This window comes from Elaeis guineensis, chromosome 2 (assembly GCF_000442705.2).
Source record: "Elaeis guineensis isolate ETL-2024a chromosome 2, EG11, whole genome shotgun sequence".
Taxonomy (NCBI): domain Eukaryota; kingdom Viridiplantae; phylum Streptophyta; class Magnoliopsida; order Arecales; family Arecaceae; genus Elaeis; species Elaeis guineensis.
Genome location: NC_025994.2, coordinates 120,349,015 through 120,365,141, shown reverse-complemented (window position 1 = coordinate 120,365,141; position 16,127 = coordinate 120,349,015). Strand labels below are relative to the sequence as shown.

The window sequence follows — 16,127 nt, the reverse complement described above, 5'->3', positions numbered from 1 at the left end:
ACTCTCGATCGAGAATGTAAATTTGTAAAGATGGATAAAATAGGTACAAATTCATGATGAAATAAAAAGGGTGTTGATTTTTTTGTTATTGAAAAGCTTCGAGATATTTTTATTCGGATTCTTATGATGTATTTTTATTAAAATAATATGATACATTATTTTTATCTAAAAAAATAAAATAAATATTATTTTGCTTCAAGCATGTACTATTTGTTTCTTGTGCCGGCCTTGTATATTGTATCAATGTTTAAATGGACATGTGCCGCCTAATTTTTACTATTTATATTGACATAGCACTCTATGCTTAATTCAAATTTTAATTTTATCCTTTGTATGAAAAAAATTTTTATTTTATGATAAAAATTATTAGACTATGCATTACTTAGATCTCAAAATATTGCAGCCACTTCTTTTCATCCATTATCATCCTATGATTACAGTTTCGTGAGAAATTATATCTTCAAAAATTATTATACTTTGAGATTTATATAATGCACGATCTAATGATCGCAATCGCGAAAGAAGATTGATCATCCTATCGTGTGAAAGATAAAACCCGAACCCACTTAATGAGGGTGTTATAATGTTATCTCCGAAGACCCGCAACCAATAGCAAAATAGGTAATCGCTTATAAGTAATATTTATATATTTAGACACCTATTTACGTAAAAAGTGTGGATTTTTTTGTTTTTGGAAAGCAATGTGAACGAGCGGAAAACCCTGATCAAGAAAAGAGGTACATTTGTAGTGCTGGGGTCTTTCCAGGAAGCTAAAACAATTAAAAAAGAAGAAAAGAGAAAAAAATTCTCCTGCCAATACTCTAAATTCTTATATTTTAATGAACAGGAGAGCGTAGGCGGGTTGAGGGGGGGGAGCCAAGGAGGCCTTCGGAGGGTATTTAATCCCCTCGTCCGTCCATTCTCTCCGTCCTAATTTTTGTTCCCTTCTTCTTTCTCCCTACTTCGTCTCGTTCCTTGCAACGCCGCCGGTGGGGAAACAGAGAGCTATAAATAGGCAGAGAACGAGAGAGTTTCGTCGCCGCCGCCGCCGATACCTTTCTCGTGTTCTTTTCTCACTGAGCTCGTGGTCCCTCTCGCTGCCGAGATTCTTATCGCTTCTCTTCTTCGTTTTTGTTTCCAATCTTCTCCTTGTTCGTTGTTTTGCGGTAGAAAGAAGGCGAGAGAGAGAGAAAGAGGAGATGAAGTACGTATTGGTGACAGGGGGAGTGGTGAGCGGGCTGGGGAAGGGCGTGACGGCTAGCAGCATAGGAGTAGTCCTCAAGGCGTGCGGCCTCCGTGTTACGTCCATCAAGATCGGTATTTGCCTTGTCTTTCTCTTAAAAATCCTGTCTTTTGATGATTTTTCGGCTCGTTTCTGGAAAAAGGTGGACTCTTTCTTTCCAATGAGAGTCGGTTGGGGGTATAGTCTTGCCTTCATCAAGATTGGCTTTTTTTTTGATACATATCAAGATTGGCTTTTGTTGGGCTTTCTCTTTGAAATATATGTTCTAAATGACCCTTTTGCTTCTTTTTGAAGAAAAGAATGAGTTTTCCTCTCCAATGAGTACTTTTTTACTAGTATAGAGTATTCACATCCATCAAGATTTGGTTTTTGCCATACCTTTTTCGTTGAAGTTTTTGTTTTAAATGACCTTTTCTTTTTTTTTGAAACCTTTATTTCTAATGCGGTCTTTTTTTAATGGGCATCGATCTTTCACCTCCATCAATATTAGTTTTTATCTCACCTTCCTCTTTGTAATATCGGTCCGAAATAGTAATTTTCTTTTATTTCTTTAGGAAATGAGGTCTTTTTTGGGGTATAGATATCATTTCCATTCCCTTCCTCTTTGTTGTCATTCCTGTTTCGAATATGCTTGACTCTTCTTTCTTTAGAGAAAAGACCCTTTGTAATGAGGTCTTTTTGCAGCATGAAGGCTTTAACAAGAGAAATCAATTGTTTTTGCGAAACTAATCATCTTAGTTTAATGGCAGAGAACTTGCAAGTTGCTATTTTGAAGATAAGAAAGATGGTGTAAATAGTAGTTTCTAGCTTTATCTTTCTTGGGGCATGACAAATTTTGGTTGTTTTTTTTTTTTTTTTGGCCACTGACTTGGATTAGTACCCTTTCGGTTGGTAGTCAGTTTTATATCTTTCTGGGTTTTTCTTATATCGTGGGAGTAGTACTGTGGACATAGACATTGTACAAGCCCAGGTGAAATATGGCATCTTCTTGATTTAATTTTTTCAAACTCACCCTAGGTTTTGGCTTCTAACATTGTTTTGTGTTTTCCTTGCAGAAATCGTGGATGTTTAGTTATTTTAATTTAAACTTTGTCCAAAAGACTGATATATAGGTACCTTTTCTTTAAAATTAGTTTTAACTCAACGAAAGAACAAAAGAAAGGGGGTAAAGGTAGGTGGCTTTTTTCTTTTGTTCTTTTATATACTGAGGCGAATCTGTTGTTATGGTGCTTTGAATCATCTTTTGTCTCAGTGCTTGCTTCCTGGACCACCGTTTTTGGGTACTTTTGCCTCTTATGACATGAATTGAGATCAAACATTGGCTTTGATACATCTTCTGCACTGCCACTCAATTTGTTCAGTCATAGCAGTTCTTTTCTCAAGATTATTAGAAGGATTATGCAATCCTATTTTCTTGACTGTCTTTCTGTTTATTAAGTCTTATATTCTTTATAATATCAAAACATATCTACGTGGATGTGTCAAATTAAAAGGTTTACATGCTGAGATCATCGTGCCTTTTCCATCCTTTGTGTCAATGTCCAATCCACAGTGGGTTGATGAATGATGTCACATGTTTTATTTTATTTTGACGAGGATGACTTATGCTTACATACGCATGCAGATCCATATCTGAACACTGATGCTGGAACGATGTCCCCATTTGAGCATGGGGAAGTGTTTGTTTTGGATGATGGTGGTGAGGTAAAGAATGCTTCTGATCCCTGCCATGTTCCTGCATACTGTTTTAGATTTCTGAAGGTGTAACACCTCTACATCCCTTCTTCTCACTCTGTTTGGCTGAAGATGTCTGCTAAGTGGGATGTTGTTGAAGCAATCATGTTACATTTTTTTACATTTTAAACATGATTTTTTTTTAATTCCCCAGAATAAAACTTTGGAATTTCATCATCATCATCATCTTTTAAAGTTTCTCAAAACTCTGGTTTGAATAGCTTGACTCTCTCTCTCTCCCCGCACCCCCCTTTCTTTCCTCTTTTAAACTTGAAGGTAATGGCTTGTAGTTTAAACATGTTCAGTTGCCTCAAAGCCATCCAAGTAAACTTCTAACTCTTGCTTCATAATTTCTTCATGTTTGGGAAGATTCTACATTCTTTCTTGTTATTATGAGGTTTCAGCTATGCTACATTGAAATTGTTGCGCCTTATGTGCCTTTTTTTTTAAAATATTGAAGGTGGACTTGGATCTTGGAAATTATGAACGATTCCTAGATATCAAATTGACTCGTGATAACAATATCACCACTGGGAAGATCTACCAGGTATTCAATTAATCAGGCTTTCTGGATGCAGATGTATTGCATTAAAAAGCCTATTTTTAAGTATGATGGAACTGTAATCAGGAAATATTTTGTGGTCAACTTTTTTTAATTTTTAATTTAATGTCTGATCACCATGGCCTTGCTTTCTCTTTTGCTTTCATATCTGCTCACCTTCTCTCACCCCACCCTCCCCCTTTTTTTTTTTTGTGTGTTGTGTTTGGTGATAGTTTGTCATTGACAAGGAGCGGAGGGGAGACTATCTAGGGAAAACAGTGCAGGTGTGTGTGTATTGCTTGCATCTTTTTTTTTTTTCCTCATTTTGTCAGTTGGATAGCCCATGTATGTCTGTATTTCCTAAGTTTTTGAAGCTGTGTCATCATTTTCTTTTTAAGGTTGTGCCACACATAACAGATGCCATACAAGAATGGATAGAACGTGTGGCCATGATACCTGTGGATGGCAAAGAAGGACCTGCTGATGTTTGTGTTATAGAATTGGGTGGAACTATAGGTGATAAGAAATTCTAAATTGCTGTTTATCATAATAGGGAAATATAAAACAATATGTTGGTGCTTTTTGGAAATTGCTCTTTGAAAAATTACAATTTGCATGATACTTCCCATAGTGGTGTAAGTCTGCGATGCAGGAGCCACGATCTTTTCACGGCATAACGACAATGGAATTCTTGATGCAGGGGATATTGAATCCATGCCATTTATTGAAGCATTGGGTCAATTTTCTTATCGTGTAGGTGAGCGGACAGTGCAGGCACCCGTGTAAAGATTGTTGGTTTTGAAATCAACTTCCTTTCTTGTACTCTTTCATAATGATATTTCTCCTTTGGTTTTTGTTTCAGGTCCTGGTAACTTCTGTCTGGTTCACGTCAGTCTTGTGCCTGTTTTGAGTGTAGTCGGTGAACAGGCAAGTCGTGTTAAAATAGTTGTGCACTCTATAGAAATTTTAGTACTCAATTTACATTCCCACTAAAAATTGGCTTGTATAATCAGTCAATACCCAATTTTTCTTCCTTTTATTGTGATATTTCAGTTAGGATAATAATATTCTTTCCTATCCTTGTAGAAAACTAAGCCAACCCAGCATAGTGTTCGTGGTCTAAGAGGACTAGGGTTGACACCAAATATCTTGGCTTGTCGCAGTACTAAGGTCTCCACTCCAGTCCTTTCTGCCCTCTGACTTTCCTTTTTCTTCATTTTTATTCATTTGCGGCACTTTATGACTAGTCTATTTGAGTGGTTTTGACAGGTGCTGAATGAAAATGTAAAAGAAAAACTCTCACAGTTTTGCCATGTTCCGGTATAGTAATTAGCTTAATAATTGGTGTATTCTTTTTGCAGTTTAGGAGTATTAGGAGTAACCTTCGTGCTAATCAATCAACAACATTTTTGCAGGCATCAAATATCATTACTCTTAATGATGTTCCAAATATATGGCACATTCCTTTACTATTAAGGGTATAGTATAATTGGTTTTCAGAATAGTGAATTGTTTGTTTTCCTGAATCATATAACTATTCTTACTTCATTCAATATCTTATTTAAAATGCATTGTCCCCTAGGACCAGAAGGCACATGATGCAATCTTGAAAGTACTGAACCTTCAAGGGTTTGTCCAATGCACTCCATTTTATGTCATTTCTGCTGAAGTTCCGCATTTTGGCTCTTTTGTTGGTGATATCTAATCTGTAGAAGTCGCTTATAGTCGCTTTATTGTCTCGTTGTGTTATCATTGATGTATGCAGAGTTGCACGAGAGCCAAACTTGGTTGAATGGACAGATAGAGCTGAGCTCTGTGATTCATTGCATGATCCTGTGAGTTCCTCCTCCTCCTCCTCCTCTTCTCTCTCTCTCTCTTCCCACCCGTGTGGTGCTGGTTGGTTTGGCTGGTGATTGATACTCTTTTTCCCATTGCTAACTTTTCAGGTTAGGATTGCCATGGTTGGAAAATACACTGGTCTTTCCGATTCTTATCTCTCTGTATTGAAGGTGATTATACCATGTCACTCACCAGTCCGTGCTTTCACCATTTATGTATTTGATTGGCTAGAACTTAGTCAAACATTGTTTCTGCTAATTATGTGCGGTTGTATTTATTCCAACTATTAAAAGGATATGAATGCAGACAAGAATGCTCTTTTCTTGTTCTCACAGTTTCTACTTTGCACTTCTATCTGACTAAAGTGAGATTTAACTTAGCTGGTGTGAGCTGGTATTTACACATACATGCTGTACTTGAAATGCTTGGAGACAATCTTTTCCTTTATTATGTGTTATGAGTTTCAATTGGTAAGGCCTGATATGTATTGGTGACCCCTTCCCTAATAGCTTCAGCTTTTGGGGTCTGGTGGTTAGTTAACATGGTATCAAAGATAAAGGTCATGGATCCAAATCCTCACTCAAGCCAATTTTACCCATTCATTTCTTGAGTCTTGTCATCCCTTGACTTTCTCCCAATTGAGTTGTTCTCGACTAGTTCTTATCTTGAGTCACTCGGCTCAATGCTTTCATGTGCATGGTTTGGGCTGCTCATGAAGGGTGTGTTAAGGCTGGATATACATTGTTGACCCTTAATAGCTTAAGCTTTTGGAGTAGTGGTTAGTTAACAGCAATGCCTTGCTTTATGCTATGCATGTTATAGGTCTTGTATCATTTTATTTTAACATTTTGCTGTATTGAGTGCTTTTAAGTTGACTATTTTGTCTGTCAGCTTGGTTAAGCTTTTGGAGGTGCTTGCTGGTTACTGTTGTGCCTTTTAGTATATTAGCATTTTTTATGGGATTTTTAACTGATTAAACAGCTTATTAGAAAGCTCACTTTCAAACGAAATAATGTCTAGTTGATATTGGCCCTCAAAGTGTATATAGGTGGGAATTGATATTGTTGTTTAATTTATTAATGCAACCATTATGGTCAACGGCCAGGACTGTTGACAGATCTTAGTTGGATTACCCTCATTCAGTCTTTTTCCTTGCATCTCAACCATCATCTGGATTGCCTTTTGGGCAACTTTGACTACCACTAAATTTCTGTGCCTTGTATATGCTTGAATTCTTTAGAGTTAGTTTACCGTCATCATATTGCCTAGCGGGCATATCATGCTGTAAATTAGGGACTGCAACTTAATGATCGCTCACTTGAGTGGAAAAAGGTGCTAAAAGAGTCTTGCTTCAGAAAAGAGCAAACTTTTATGGTTATTAAATGCATCGCTTGTTGAGATGGCTTGGTGGAAGGAAATGATCAGAAATAATTGGCCATACCATTTGGTATGCACTTTTGTTCTTCTTTGGTAAATTTGTGTGTTTCAACCACACTGTTCATCTTGGGAATTGTGGAAAGATTGAAATCCAGGAAGAAGTTGTGTATTACCTTAAAGACACCCTGTGTGCCTAAGAAAATAGCCCATCAATAGAATTTTTTTCATTTTCTTTTGGTCCAAAGTCTTGATTACATCTGCAGTTTTGGGGAAAGGAGAGAGAAGTGAAACAGAAATAGAGGTTCTGGTTCTACTATGTACTGAAGAATGAGATTATTGTTACTTATAATGTATCTATCTTAATTGTCTATACATGTGGTTTCCCTATGTTCACATAATAAAATGCAATGTGAACTAAACACAGAGTAAGAATATAACATTTGAGGTCTTCTCTTTATTTCATGAATAACCATCAGTTTATGCATACTCTAATGGATGGACAGGCACTTGTTGATGCACCTGATGTTCCCGGATGTTGTGCTTTTCATAATTTTTATGATAGTTGTTGTTTACCATCTTTTGAACCTGTTTGCAGGCTCTTTTGCATGCTTCTGTTGCTTGCCGTAAAAAACTTGTGGTGGACTGGGTTCCATCTACTGATCTTGAAGACGCTACTGAAAAAGAGGTCAGTCTATTACCTTAGCCACATGTGCCCCTTCTCTTGTTGCTGTTTTGCATCAAGGATTAATTGATGTTTTCCTTGTATAGGCACCTGATGCTCATAGAGCTGCTTGGAATCTATTGAAGGTGATGACTGCTTTTGTGGCACTTGTCTTACATTCTCAAGAACACAAATTATTAGAATGTCCCAAATGAATTCAATTTTTATATTAAGTTATGTGTTTTCTGTTGTAGTCATCTGAATAGTTTTTCAGCTCAGGGTGCAGATGGCATACTAGTTCCAGGAGGTTTTGGAGACAGAGGGGTTCAAGGGAAAATTCTTGCTGCTAAATATGCCCGTGAGAATAAGGTTCCATACCTTGGCATTTGTCTGGGCATGCAAATTGCAGTGATTGAGTTTGCCCGTTCTGTTTTGAACTTGCAAGATGCGAACAGCACAGAGTTTAACCCTCATACAAGAACTCCATGTGTTATTTTTATGCCAGAGGTAATTGATTTTGTCACCATCCTCCATGAAGTTGTTTCTAGATATTTGCTGCTCCACTCGGTCTTTCTTAATGTTCTTGTCCTACATATCCTTGAAATTACATTTGCAGGGCTCCAAAACTCACATGGGAGGGACGATGCGTCTTGGATCAAGAAGGACATATTTCCAGGTTACTGACTGCAAAGCTGCAAAGTTGTGAGCACCAACATATCCCCTGAACTTTAATTGTCATGTGATGTGTGATTTTGAAGTTCTATCATTTCACTTGGGGTATATGATTCTTGAGTTACGCTGTTTTTTTGTTAGGTATGGCAATGTTAGCTATGTAGATGAGCGGCATCGACACAGATATGAGGTTTGTTCAATTATCTTTCCTTTTATAACAATAGGTCAATGTTGTTATGAGATTATTAAAGTCTGTAGGGCTGCCAATGCCCCAGAGCTAGTCTTTATGATATTATTTATTTATTTAACAATCATAACCATTAATTTATTCACAGGTCAATCCTGATATGGTTGCAAAATTTGAAAGTGCTGGCCTTACATTTGTTGGTAAAGATGAAACTGGAAAACGTATGGAGGTATGCACCTGAAAACTTTTCCCCTTTTTGTGATTCCTTTCTTCCCCCAAAATTCTGATGGTTATCTTTGATTCTGTATTGGTTCATTCAGATTATTGAGCTGCCTGCCCATCCATACTTTGTTGGTGTCCAGTTTCATCCAGAGTTCAAGTCGAGACCTGGAAAACCCTCAGCACTTTTCTTAGGTAATGCTTCATTTCAAACGTTGTCACCTTTCTGTGATGCAATATGCTTATCTTGCTCTCAGATTTTGCCTCCCACAAAATCATGAGATCTCTTATCTGACTCGTTCTCTGGTACAATCTTTAACTTATACTAGTTTATAACCCCCGTGCATTGCACGAGATGCAATTTTTTTAAAAATATTTTATTTTATTTATTTATTTTATTATATCTATTCTATATATATTTTAAAAATAATTAAAAATTATATTATGTGCATAGTGTGGATTATAAGTTATTAGACAAATCTTGTGATGATCGACAATCCTGATTTCGTAAAGCTCCTTCATAAACCTATTATTTCTCAATAGCAGAGTCGACAATATTATCTATCGGCTACTATTGCCACCAATGATAGCAACATCTTTGAGCTTGGGATAGAGTGAAAACATACCAATGTGGTGATAGGCGACGGTCATGTGAGATACCGATCAGAAATCAGTTGGTGAGTATGCCTCCAATTAATGGCTTGTAAGAGATTTAAATTTTAGAAATCAAGAAAAAAAATTTCTGCTATTAAAATTTTGAAGATCCAAACTTTAAAACTTTTTATTTTTTCAAAAAAAAATTTAGAAATCTACTTCAGTCCAAGGCCAAGCTACTTCCAACATTGGATATTTTTTTTTCAAGAAATTCTCTACTTATATGTAATGTGAGTACTGCAAAGACAAATAATTTTTACAGTTTTATGTTTTCAATTTTTCCCATGCTTCATGTAAAACAGGTACCACTGAATTACACTAACATATATGAGTGTAAAACATCCATCACTATTGTTCCCCATTACTTTATGTTTCAAATAAAATTTAAATTGAGAACCATATTGCACTGTTTCACTAATTTTTGACTCAAGAAGGTAGCGATAAATATTTTATATGGAGGAACTGATAGTGGTATCTTCTTTTTTTCCTCAATAATCTTCTAATGTATTTATTTATTTTTCAAAAAAAATAAATTTCAATAAAAGTATGAGAGAAATTCTCTCTCACATGGCTTCTTTTTCTTTTTTTTATCTACATCCAAACATGCATGGAAGCAAGGGACAACTGATGTGGCATCCTGAGATGCTGCTGAGGAAAAAAAATCCCTTCCCCCATTCTGCCCTGTCGCCATCCCGCATCACCACCTCCGCTGCTCACGGAGGGTGGTCATGGGATCTGGTATCTGCTACTCATTCGTCGTGGTCGTGGTTAGAGCCGTCAAAACGGGCTAGCTCGGCCCGTGGAGGGCCGGCCCTTAATGGGCCGAGCCCATTAGGGTTGGGCCAAAGAAGCCCTTTTGATAAACAGGCTTTCAAATCGGCAGCCTAGCTCTAGCCCTTATGAGTGTCGGGCCTAAACGGGCCGGCCCTTATAACTCAACAAAAAATTAAAATAATTAAAAATTATAAAAATTAAAAAAATAACAAAAATAAAAAAACTCTCAAACATAATACTTCATCAAATAAGTAAAATCAATCCGTACATCAAATTTTAAAATACTAAAGGCAAATATAAAATAGTTTCAAAAAGTTTGTAATAATATCATAATCTTCATAAGAAAAAAATATCATAAACTAATTAAACTCCACAAAATCAAAGAAACGGGCCGGCTCGCGGGCTAGACGGACCAGCCCTTCACGGGTTGGGCCATAAACGGGCCAAGCTAAAAAGCTCTTTTGTTAAACGGGCTACCAAAACACTAGCCCAGCCCTATTATTTTAAGGGCCTAAACGGGCCGGCCCGCGGGCCATGGTTCATTTTGACGGTTCTAGACTCATGGTCATCATTGTCGTCATCTTCCTTTTTTAATTTCCTCACTCTTCCCCTGCTGCGCACTGAAAGATGATGCGCTCGTCGGAATCGGTGGTGGACCCACTTCACCCGGGCGTCCATGGAGGTGCGACTCTGCTAGACCCCGGCGGCCACCCGATACGGCGGCGAAGGGGTGATGGGAGCGGCCGTCTTATGGTCTACGCTCGAAGCGCTCTCCCCTTCCCCTTGTCACTCTCACCGCCGTCCATCTCTAAAACTCTAAAGAAGAGGAGAGAGAAAGGGGCAAGGGTTTTAGGAAATGGAGGGAGGGGGAGGAGAGGTCTTTGAGGGCGTGGAAGAGTTGGAGGCGCTTCTCCTCCTCCCTCGGCTCCCGCTGCTTTGCTTGATGACCGTGGACTCATCCAGCGACACATCTCAGTTCCTGATGGTAGTGACCTTCGGTCTAGGAGCCATCCACCCAACCCTCGGCCCCGACGGTGGCACTCCGACCGTCGGGAATTGTCATATCTCTAGCACTGGCACCTGCGACACCAGTGAAGGTGGATCCATCGCTAAACTCTGGGAACCCTCCCAATCTTGCTTCACATTGTCCGAAATTTCCCTCTATCCAAACATTCGAAGGTGATTAAAAATGAATAGAGTTTGCCTGGAATGGAGATCGAGTGAGAAAACCTAGATTCAAGAACAGAAGATCGTGTATCCAAATCTGGAGAAACATCCAGATATCCGGAGGGGATGGTGGAAACCCTACTCGTACCTTTCCGATGGAATAAGGGGTGGAACAATTCCTGGAGCGTCCGGGAAAGCGTGGGGCGGGGCCGGATTCTCGTCCTCGACCATGAAAATTTTCGGCGGGGCACATTGTTCAAAAACCAAAAACCCCAACCGGAACCAAAGAAACACCTCCTCCTCCCCCGTACGGCCTGTTATTTCCTCTCTGCCGCTTCGAAATCGAAGCGCAATGATTTTTTTTATTTTTTGCCACGTTGCTCCCTCCCACTGTATTCAAAGCTACACGTGTCAAACGGAGACTTCTCCATTGAGAGGCTTCCGTTTTTATATGTATATACATAATAGATTTAGAAGGTCTGTCTGTTCTTAATCTAATGTATTTTCTTTTCAGGTTCAGGCCTTGTTCATATTTGTGTCTATACAGATGTATTTGATCCTTAAAATATTATTGTTCTTAAATCCGCTTCACCTTTTTTTTTTTTTCCTTCTACTGCTATGTCCTGTCTTCTGTCTAATCTGTGCCTTCCATGATATCATGTACTTGCAACTATATGCTTGATGTTGATAGATGTACAGCTAAAAACTTCTGGTTGAGCTGTTGATTGTGGAAGATGTTTTGTTGGATGCTTCTTGTTTTCATCCTTGCATTTCAGGTTCTGTCCGGGCTGGTTTGCTGCTGTGGATTTACTAAAGCTGTTGCATGTTATGGTACAATGTCATGCTTTAGCTATTCTAGGCAATAATGTTAAAAAATATTGAACCACTCTTCAGAACAAGTTGGGAGTCCTGATACTCTCTCCGTTTTGATCATGTCAAAAACAAGGTATTGTCAAATGTGGAATGGCATTCATCAATTTATGAATGCCTTAAAGCAGTTAATGATTTATCGTGAGGCTTAGCTGAAGACAAGATTCACCAAACCATCCGAATTGCTTGGTTTGAGGCATAACATGTCAACTGACCAGGAACCGTGATGGTTTGCACTTTCAAAACTGGATATGGGGCAAACCAGTTTGAGCTGGGCCAAGCCATGCTGGACCAACTGGTTCTGCTTGGTTTCGGGCGACGCCGACTTGGTTCTCCTAAGCCAAACTGATCCCTCCGGAGGGTTTTAGAGCCTCTAAGGCCTTTCTCCTTGAAAACTGTAGTCCCCCTCTTCCTCACCTCCACTGCCTACTCACTCTCTTCCCTCACTGCTGCTCATGGTGGTGCCACCTTGCCGAATCTCTAATGCCACCACTTCCTCCTCCCCTCTCTCCCTTCCATCATTCACGGAGGACACCTCCCTTGCTGGACCTGGTCATCATCCTTGTCCTCCACTCACTCGCTTCTTCCTCTCTCCCTCTCACTACCTTAGACTCATGCTGGCACATTCCATGATAGAAAGCTTTAAGTAAAAAAAAAAAAAAAATGTTTTGGCTGAACTGTCACCTAACAGCCACATTGCTATTTATTATCAGTGCAGTATGGTATGGTACCATGCCTACCCCGTACCTGAGCAGTATGGTATGGTTCAGCTAATATTGGGTGCAGAGTTTTCCACCTGTGTACTTAAGACTCATGAGTTGAGGCCATGTATCATGCACCTGGTTAATGAAAATTTTTTTCCCTTAATCCCAGCATCTCATCATTCCGTTTTCCTACTGATCTATTGGACTGGTTAATGATGCTGTTTCTGAGTTTCTTTAGGAAAGTGACACTTTATAAGTTCTTTCTACGAGTGCAGACTTACGGTGGAATTTCTTCCCCTGTTTTTGAATTGTAAAGACATGGCTACCTGCTGCAGTTATATTTTTCATATGCATTACTTCAGAGTTTTTTTTTTGGGTATCCACTTCTAAGTGTTGTTTCAGAGGTCCAATATACATCTCTTTCATTAACTGATACTGTATTCTTTTCGTGCATCCATTGTTGCTTATGCACTTGTTTTCGTGGCTGTAAATGGGTGTCAGCGCTTTGTTCAGTTTAAAGTCGTGAATATATAGGAATGCTAAAGTTCTTTTTCATGGAACTCTTGTTTCATAAAACCTTGCATGGAATGTTCTGCAGGACTAATAGCATCCTCATGTGGGCAATTGGATGCTTGGCTGCAAAAGCACATGACAAGGATTCCAAGTATTGGTGTTTGCTCACCTAAGGTATTTTCGAATGGGCATCAAAATGGGCATGCATACAAGCCTGTTAAGAGCCTGGTAAATGGCTACCATGCAAATGGTAATGGCGTGCATGCCTGACACATTGGCCGGTTGAGTGTGACTTGGGCGTTTTCCCCTCTCATGGTTTTCTTCTTGTCAATTTTGATTCTTCTGGATTGGATTGGCCTCCACAGTCAAACAACAGGAAAGGTTTACGCTCGATAGACTGCTGCAAGAATCAAGCCTGTTCCAGGTTTTAAAAGGAACGGCATTCTATTTTCTTGGAAACGACTGGTTTTCAAGGGTGTATTTATGTTTCATTTCTTTGTAGATTTGAAAATGCTGGATTTTGTTGATGGGGACTGTGCTATGACTACATGTACATTGAGAATAACTTTTTGCAGTAGGTGGTTCTGTTTCCTGCTAGGGACTTCTTACGACGACGGCAAATTGAGTGGCTTCTTTTTATGTGCTGGAGGATGACTCCACTCAGTTGTATTTCATGTTTCGTGGGCATCGCTCAGCTGGAGCCTTGATTATGCTTTGTCTTGAACTGCGCATGTAACAACTCGTGACTTACTTATAATGAGAATTCTACAGTTGGCTTTAGCTTTTCTGCTAGGGATGAATGCAATACCAAGAGTTAGTGGTGAGAGTGTGCCTCTGGTTGCTTGTAAATGGAACTTTTGCCAGTCTATTTATTAAGGCTGCCATTTACTGGTGTTTGTTTTGTTATATACCTACAAACTTTGTGCAATTTCGGTTTCAAAATGAACAGCTTGGAAACTGCTGCAAAGTATATGTAGACTTGCAATGGCTTTCACATTCACAGCCTCAGGTTTTCTGGGGTTCAATCCTGGGAGCAATTGCCATGTGTGGGGCTGGTGGACCCTATATGCATTTCTTCTGGTATGCGGTGGTATTTCTTTAGCATTTTGTTCTTGTGGATGCAGGTCGATTATGTAATTTGAGCTCGTCATTAGGAACCACAGAATTCATACAACAATTTGGTTTCAGTGTTGGACCAGCGTGTCGCTGCCTGGACTCACCCCAACCTGATCATGTGAAACATGAAGACTCTAGTTTGAACTCGGTCCAATCTCAATGGTTTGCTTGGTGGATGTGTCTTATCATATATAATGGGAGCTCTGGGCATGATTTAACCATTGCCACGAGTTGGGCGTTCAGTTGTTTCATGTGCTTTCATGTGAAATTGTGTGAATGAGTTTAGTTGCTTGTGAGCTTTGAGTCTTAAGTTCAACTCAATTTGGTTGTTATTGAGATTGCATCGAGCTTGAGAGGTGTAATGGTTTTTTGAGTTGAGTTCAAATAGCAAGATATTCAACGCATTAGGCTATTTGAATTTATACATATTTTTTATAATATTATTATATATATATATATATATATATATATATATATATATATATATATATATATATATATATATATATATATATATATATATATATATATATATTAGGTAAAGATTCAATTTCAATGTCAAATTTGAGTTTCAATATGATTTGAGCCGATCTTGAGTTTTATCTATTTTTCATCAAGTTGAGCTTGAATTTGGGATTGATTCAAGTTGAGCTCAAGATTTTGGCTACTCAACTCGGTTTGGTTCGATTGCATCTCTAATGAAAATCAATTATCAACAATATTGATTATGAGATAATGTTTACCAAAGATATCAATAGGAAATTTATGATGGTAAGATTTTAGAAAACAGGAGCTTCCTCAAATCCCTATAATGGGTCACCATATCACATCATTTTCCAAAAGTCCTCTCTCCTTGAAAATAAAAAGGGAAAAAAAAAAAAAAATCTCTCTGTTGGTTAAGCTGTCCGCCCATTTTCATGTCATGGGGAAAGCACACGTCAAAATCTAGTATGTCTATACATAAAGTCTGGCACGTTGCCTTACAGCTTTTTGATGGAGTTTGTTAAAATGATGAATATTTGTCTCCTCCTCCAAATTATTTAATTCTTTATATTTCTTGTCATGACAAATTACCATTAATTGCACATGAGAACTACTTGAGATGATTTCGACATGCTAGAGATGGCTCCATCAGTGCATCTCTGGTTGGAAAGCCATCCAATGTTCGGCAGAACTTTTTTCTGTTAATTTCAACCGATCTCTGCTAGATTGGTAATGACAGATAAGAGAGTCCCTCCAACAAGGTAAAATCGGAGGACGCTACACCGCCTTGGAGTTAGCCAGGTGATGTAGCAAAAAGCAGCCTCTAGAATGGATTCCCCATTCAAATTTATTTTTGCACAGAATGATTCACATCTAGGGGTTTCCTGATGATTATGTCCCCAGATCTAAGTATTAGATAGGTTGTAGCATAAATAAATTTTTATCAGATATTCAAAATGTGCATAAGACTGGGTCTGCGGACCCGTACCATCCTATACCGACTGTATTGTATCGTATCAGTGAGGCACTGGTATGATACTAATGATAAGTTCGGTATATGAGCTGAACTAGTCCATATTGGTCCAAACTAAGCAAAACCATCATGTACTGCTCTGCATCGACCTGTAGGAGCTTGTCTTGATATGATATATACCTTACCGTATCATACCAAACTGGTATGTATGTATAATTCCCGGTATTAATTTTGCAGATACTGTCGATTGGACATAAGTAAATGTGCACTGAATGTTTTATATTTGTGTACCGTCCCTCTTGTACCCTAGACCTAGAGACAAAATTGCTAGGGACCCTAGGTGAATGTGTAATATTTTGCGCCAAAAAAAAAAAAAAAAATCCAGCATTTTCTGGCAACA

General features: G+C 38.5%; 1 protein-coding gene across 2 annotated transcripts; it reads left to right on the top strand.

Annotated features, from left to right (window-relative positions):
• Positions 1-828: 828 nt before the first annotated feature.
• Positions 829-13,935, top strand: LOC105039067 (uncharacterized). 2 transcript variants are annotated; one of them, XM_010915054.4, is made up of 21 exons: positions 829-1,317; positions 2,868-2,947; positions 3,438-3,524; positions 3,752-3,802; positions 3,917-4,034; positions 4,171-4,275; positions 4,381-4,445; positions 4,605-4,688; positions 4,788-4,838; positions 4,934-4,996; positions 5,101-5,147; positions 5,284-5,353; positions 5,465-5,527; positions 7,330-7,419; positions 7,503-7,541; positions 7,675-7,902; positions 8,012-8,097; positions 8,209-8,257; positions 8,403-8,483; positions 8,575-8,668; positions 13,241-13,935. In XM_010915054.4, exons 1-21 carry the CDS (start codon positions 1,200-1,202, stop codon positions 13,423-13,425), a joined length of 1,854 nt encoding a protein of 617 aa, XP_010913356.1. In that variant the 5' UTR covers positions 829-1,199; the 3' UTR covers positions 13,426-13,935. The 2 variants fall into 2 exon arrangements, with proteins under 2 accessions (XP_010913356.1, XP_010913365.1); XM_010915063.4 differs by having other exon boundaries at positions 831-1,317; positions 4,219-4,275.
• Positions 13,936-16,127: the final 2,192 nt, after the last annotated feature.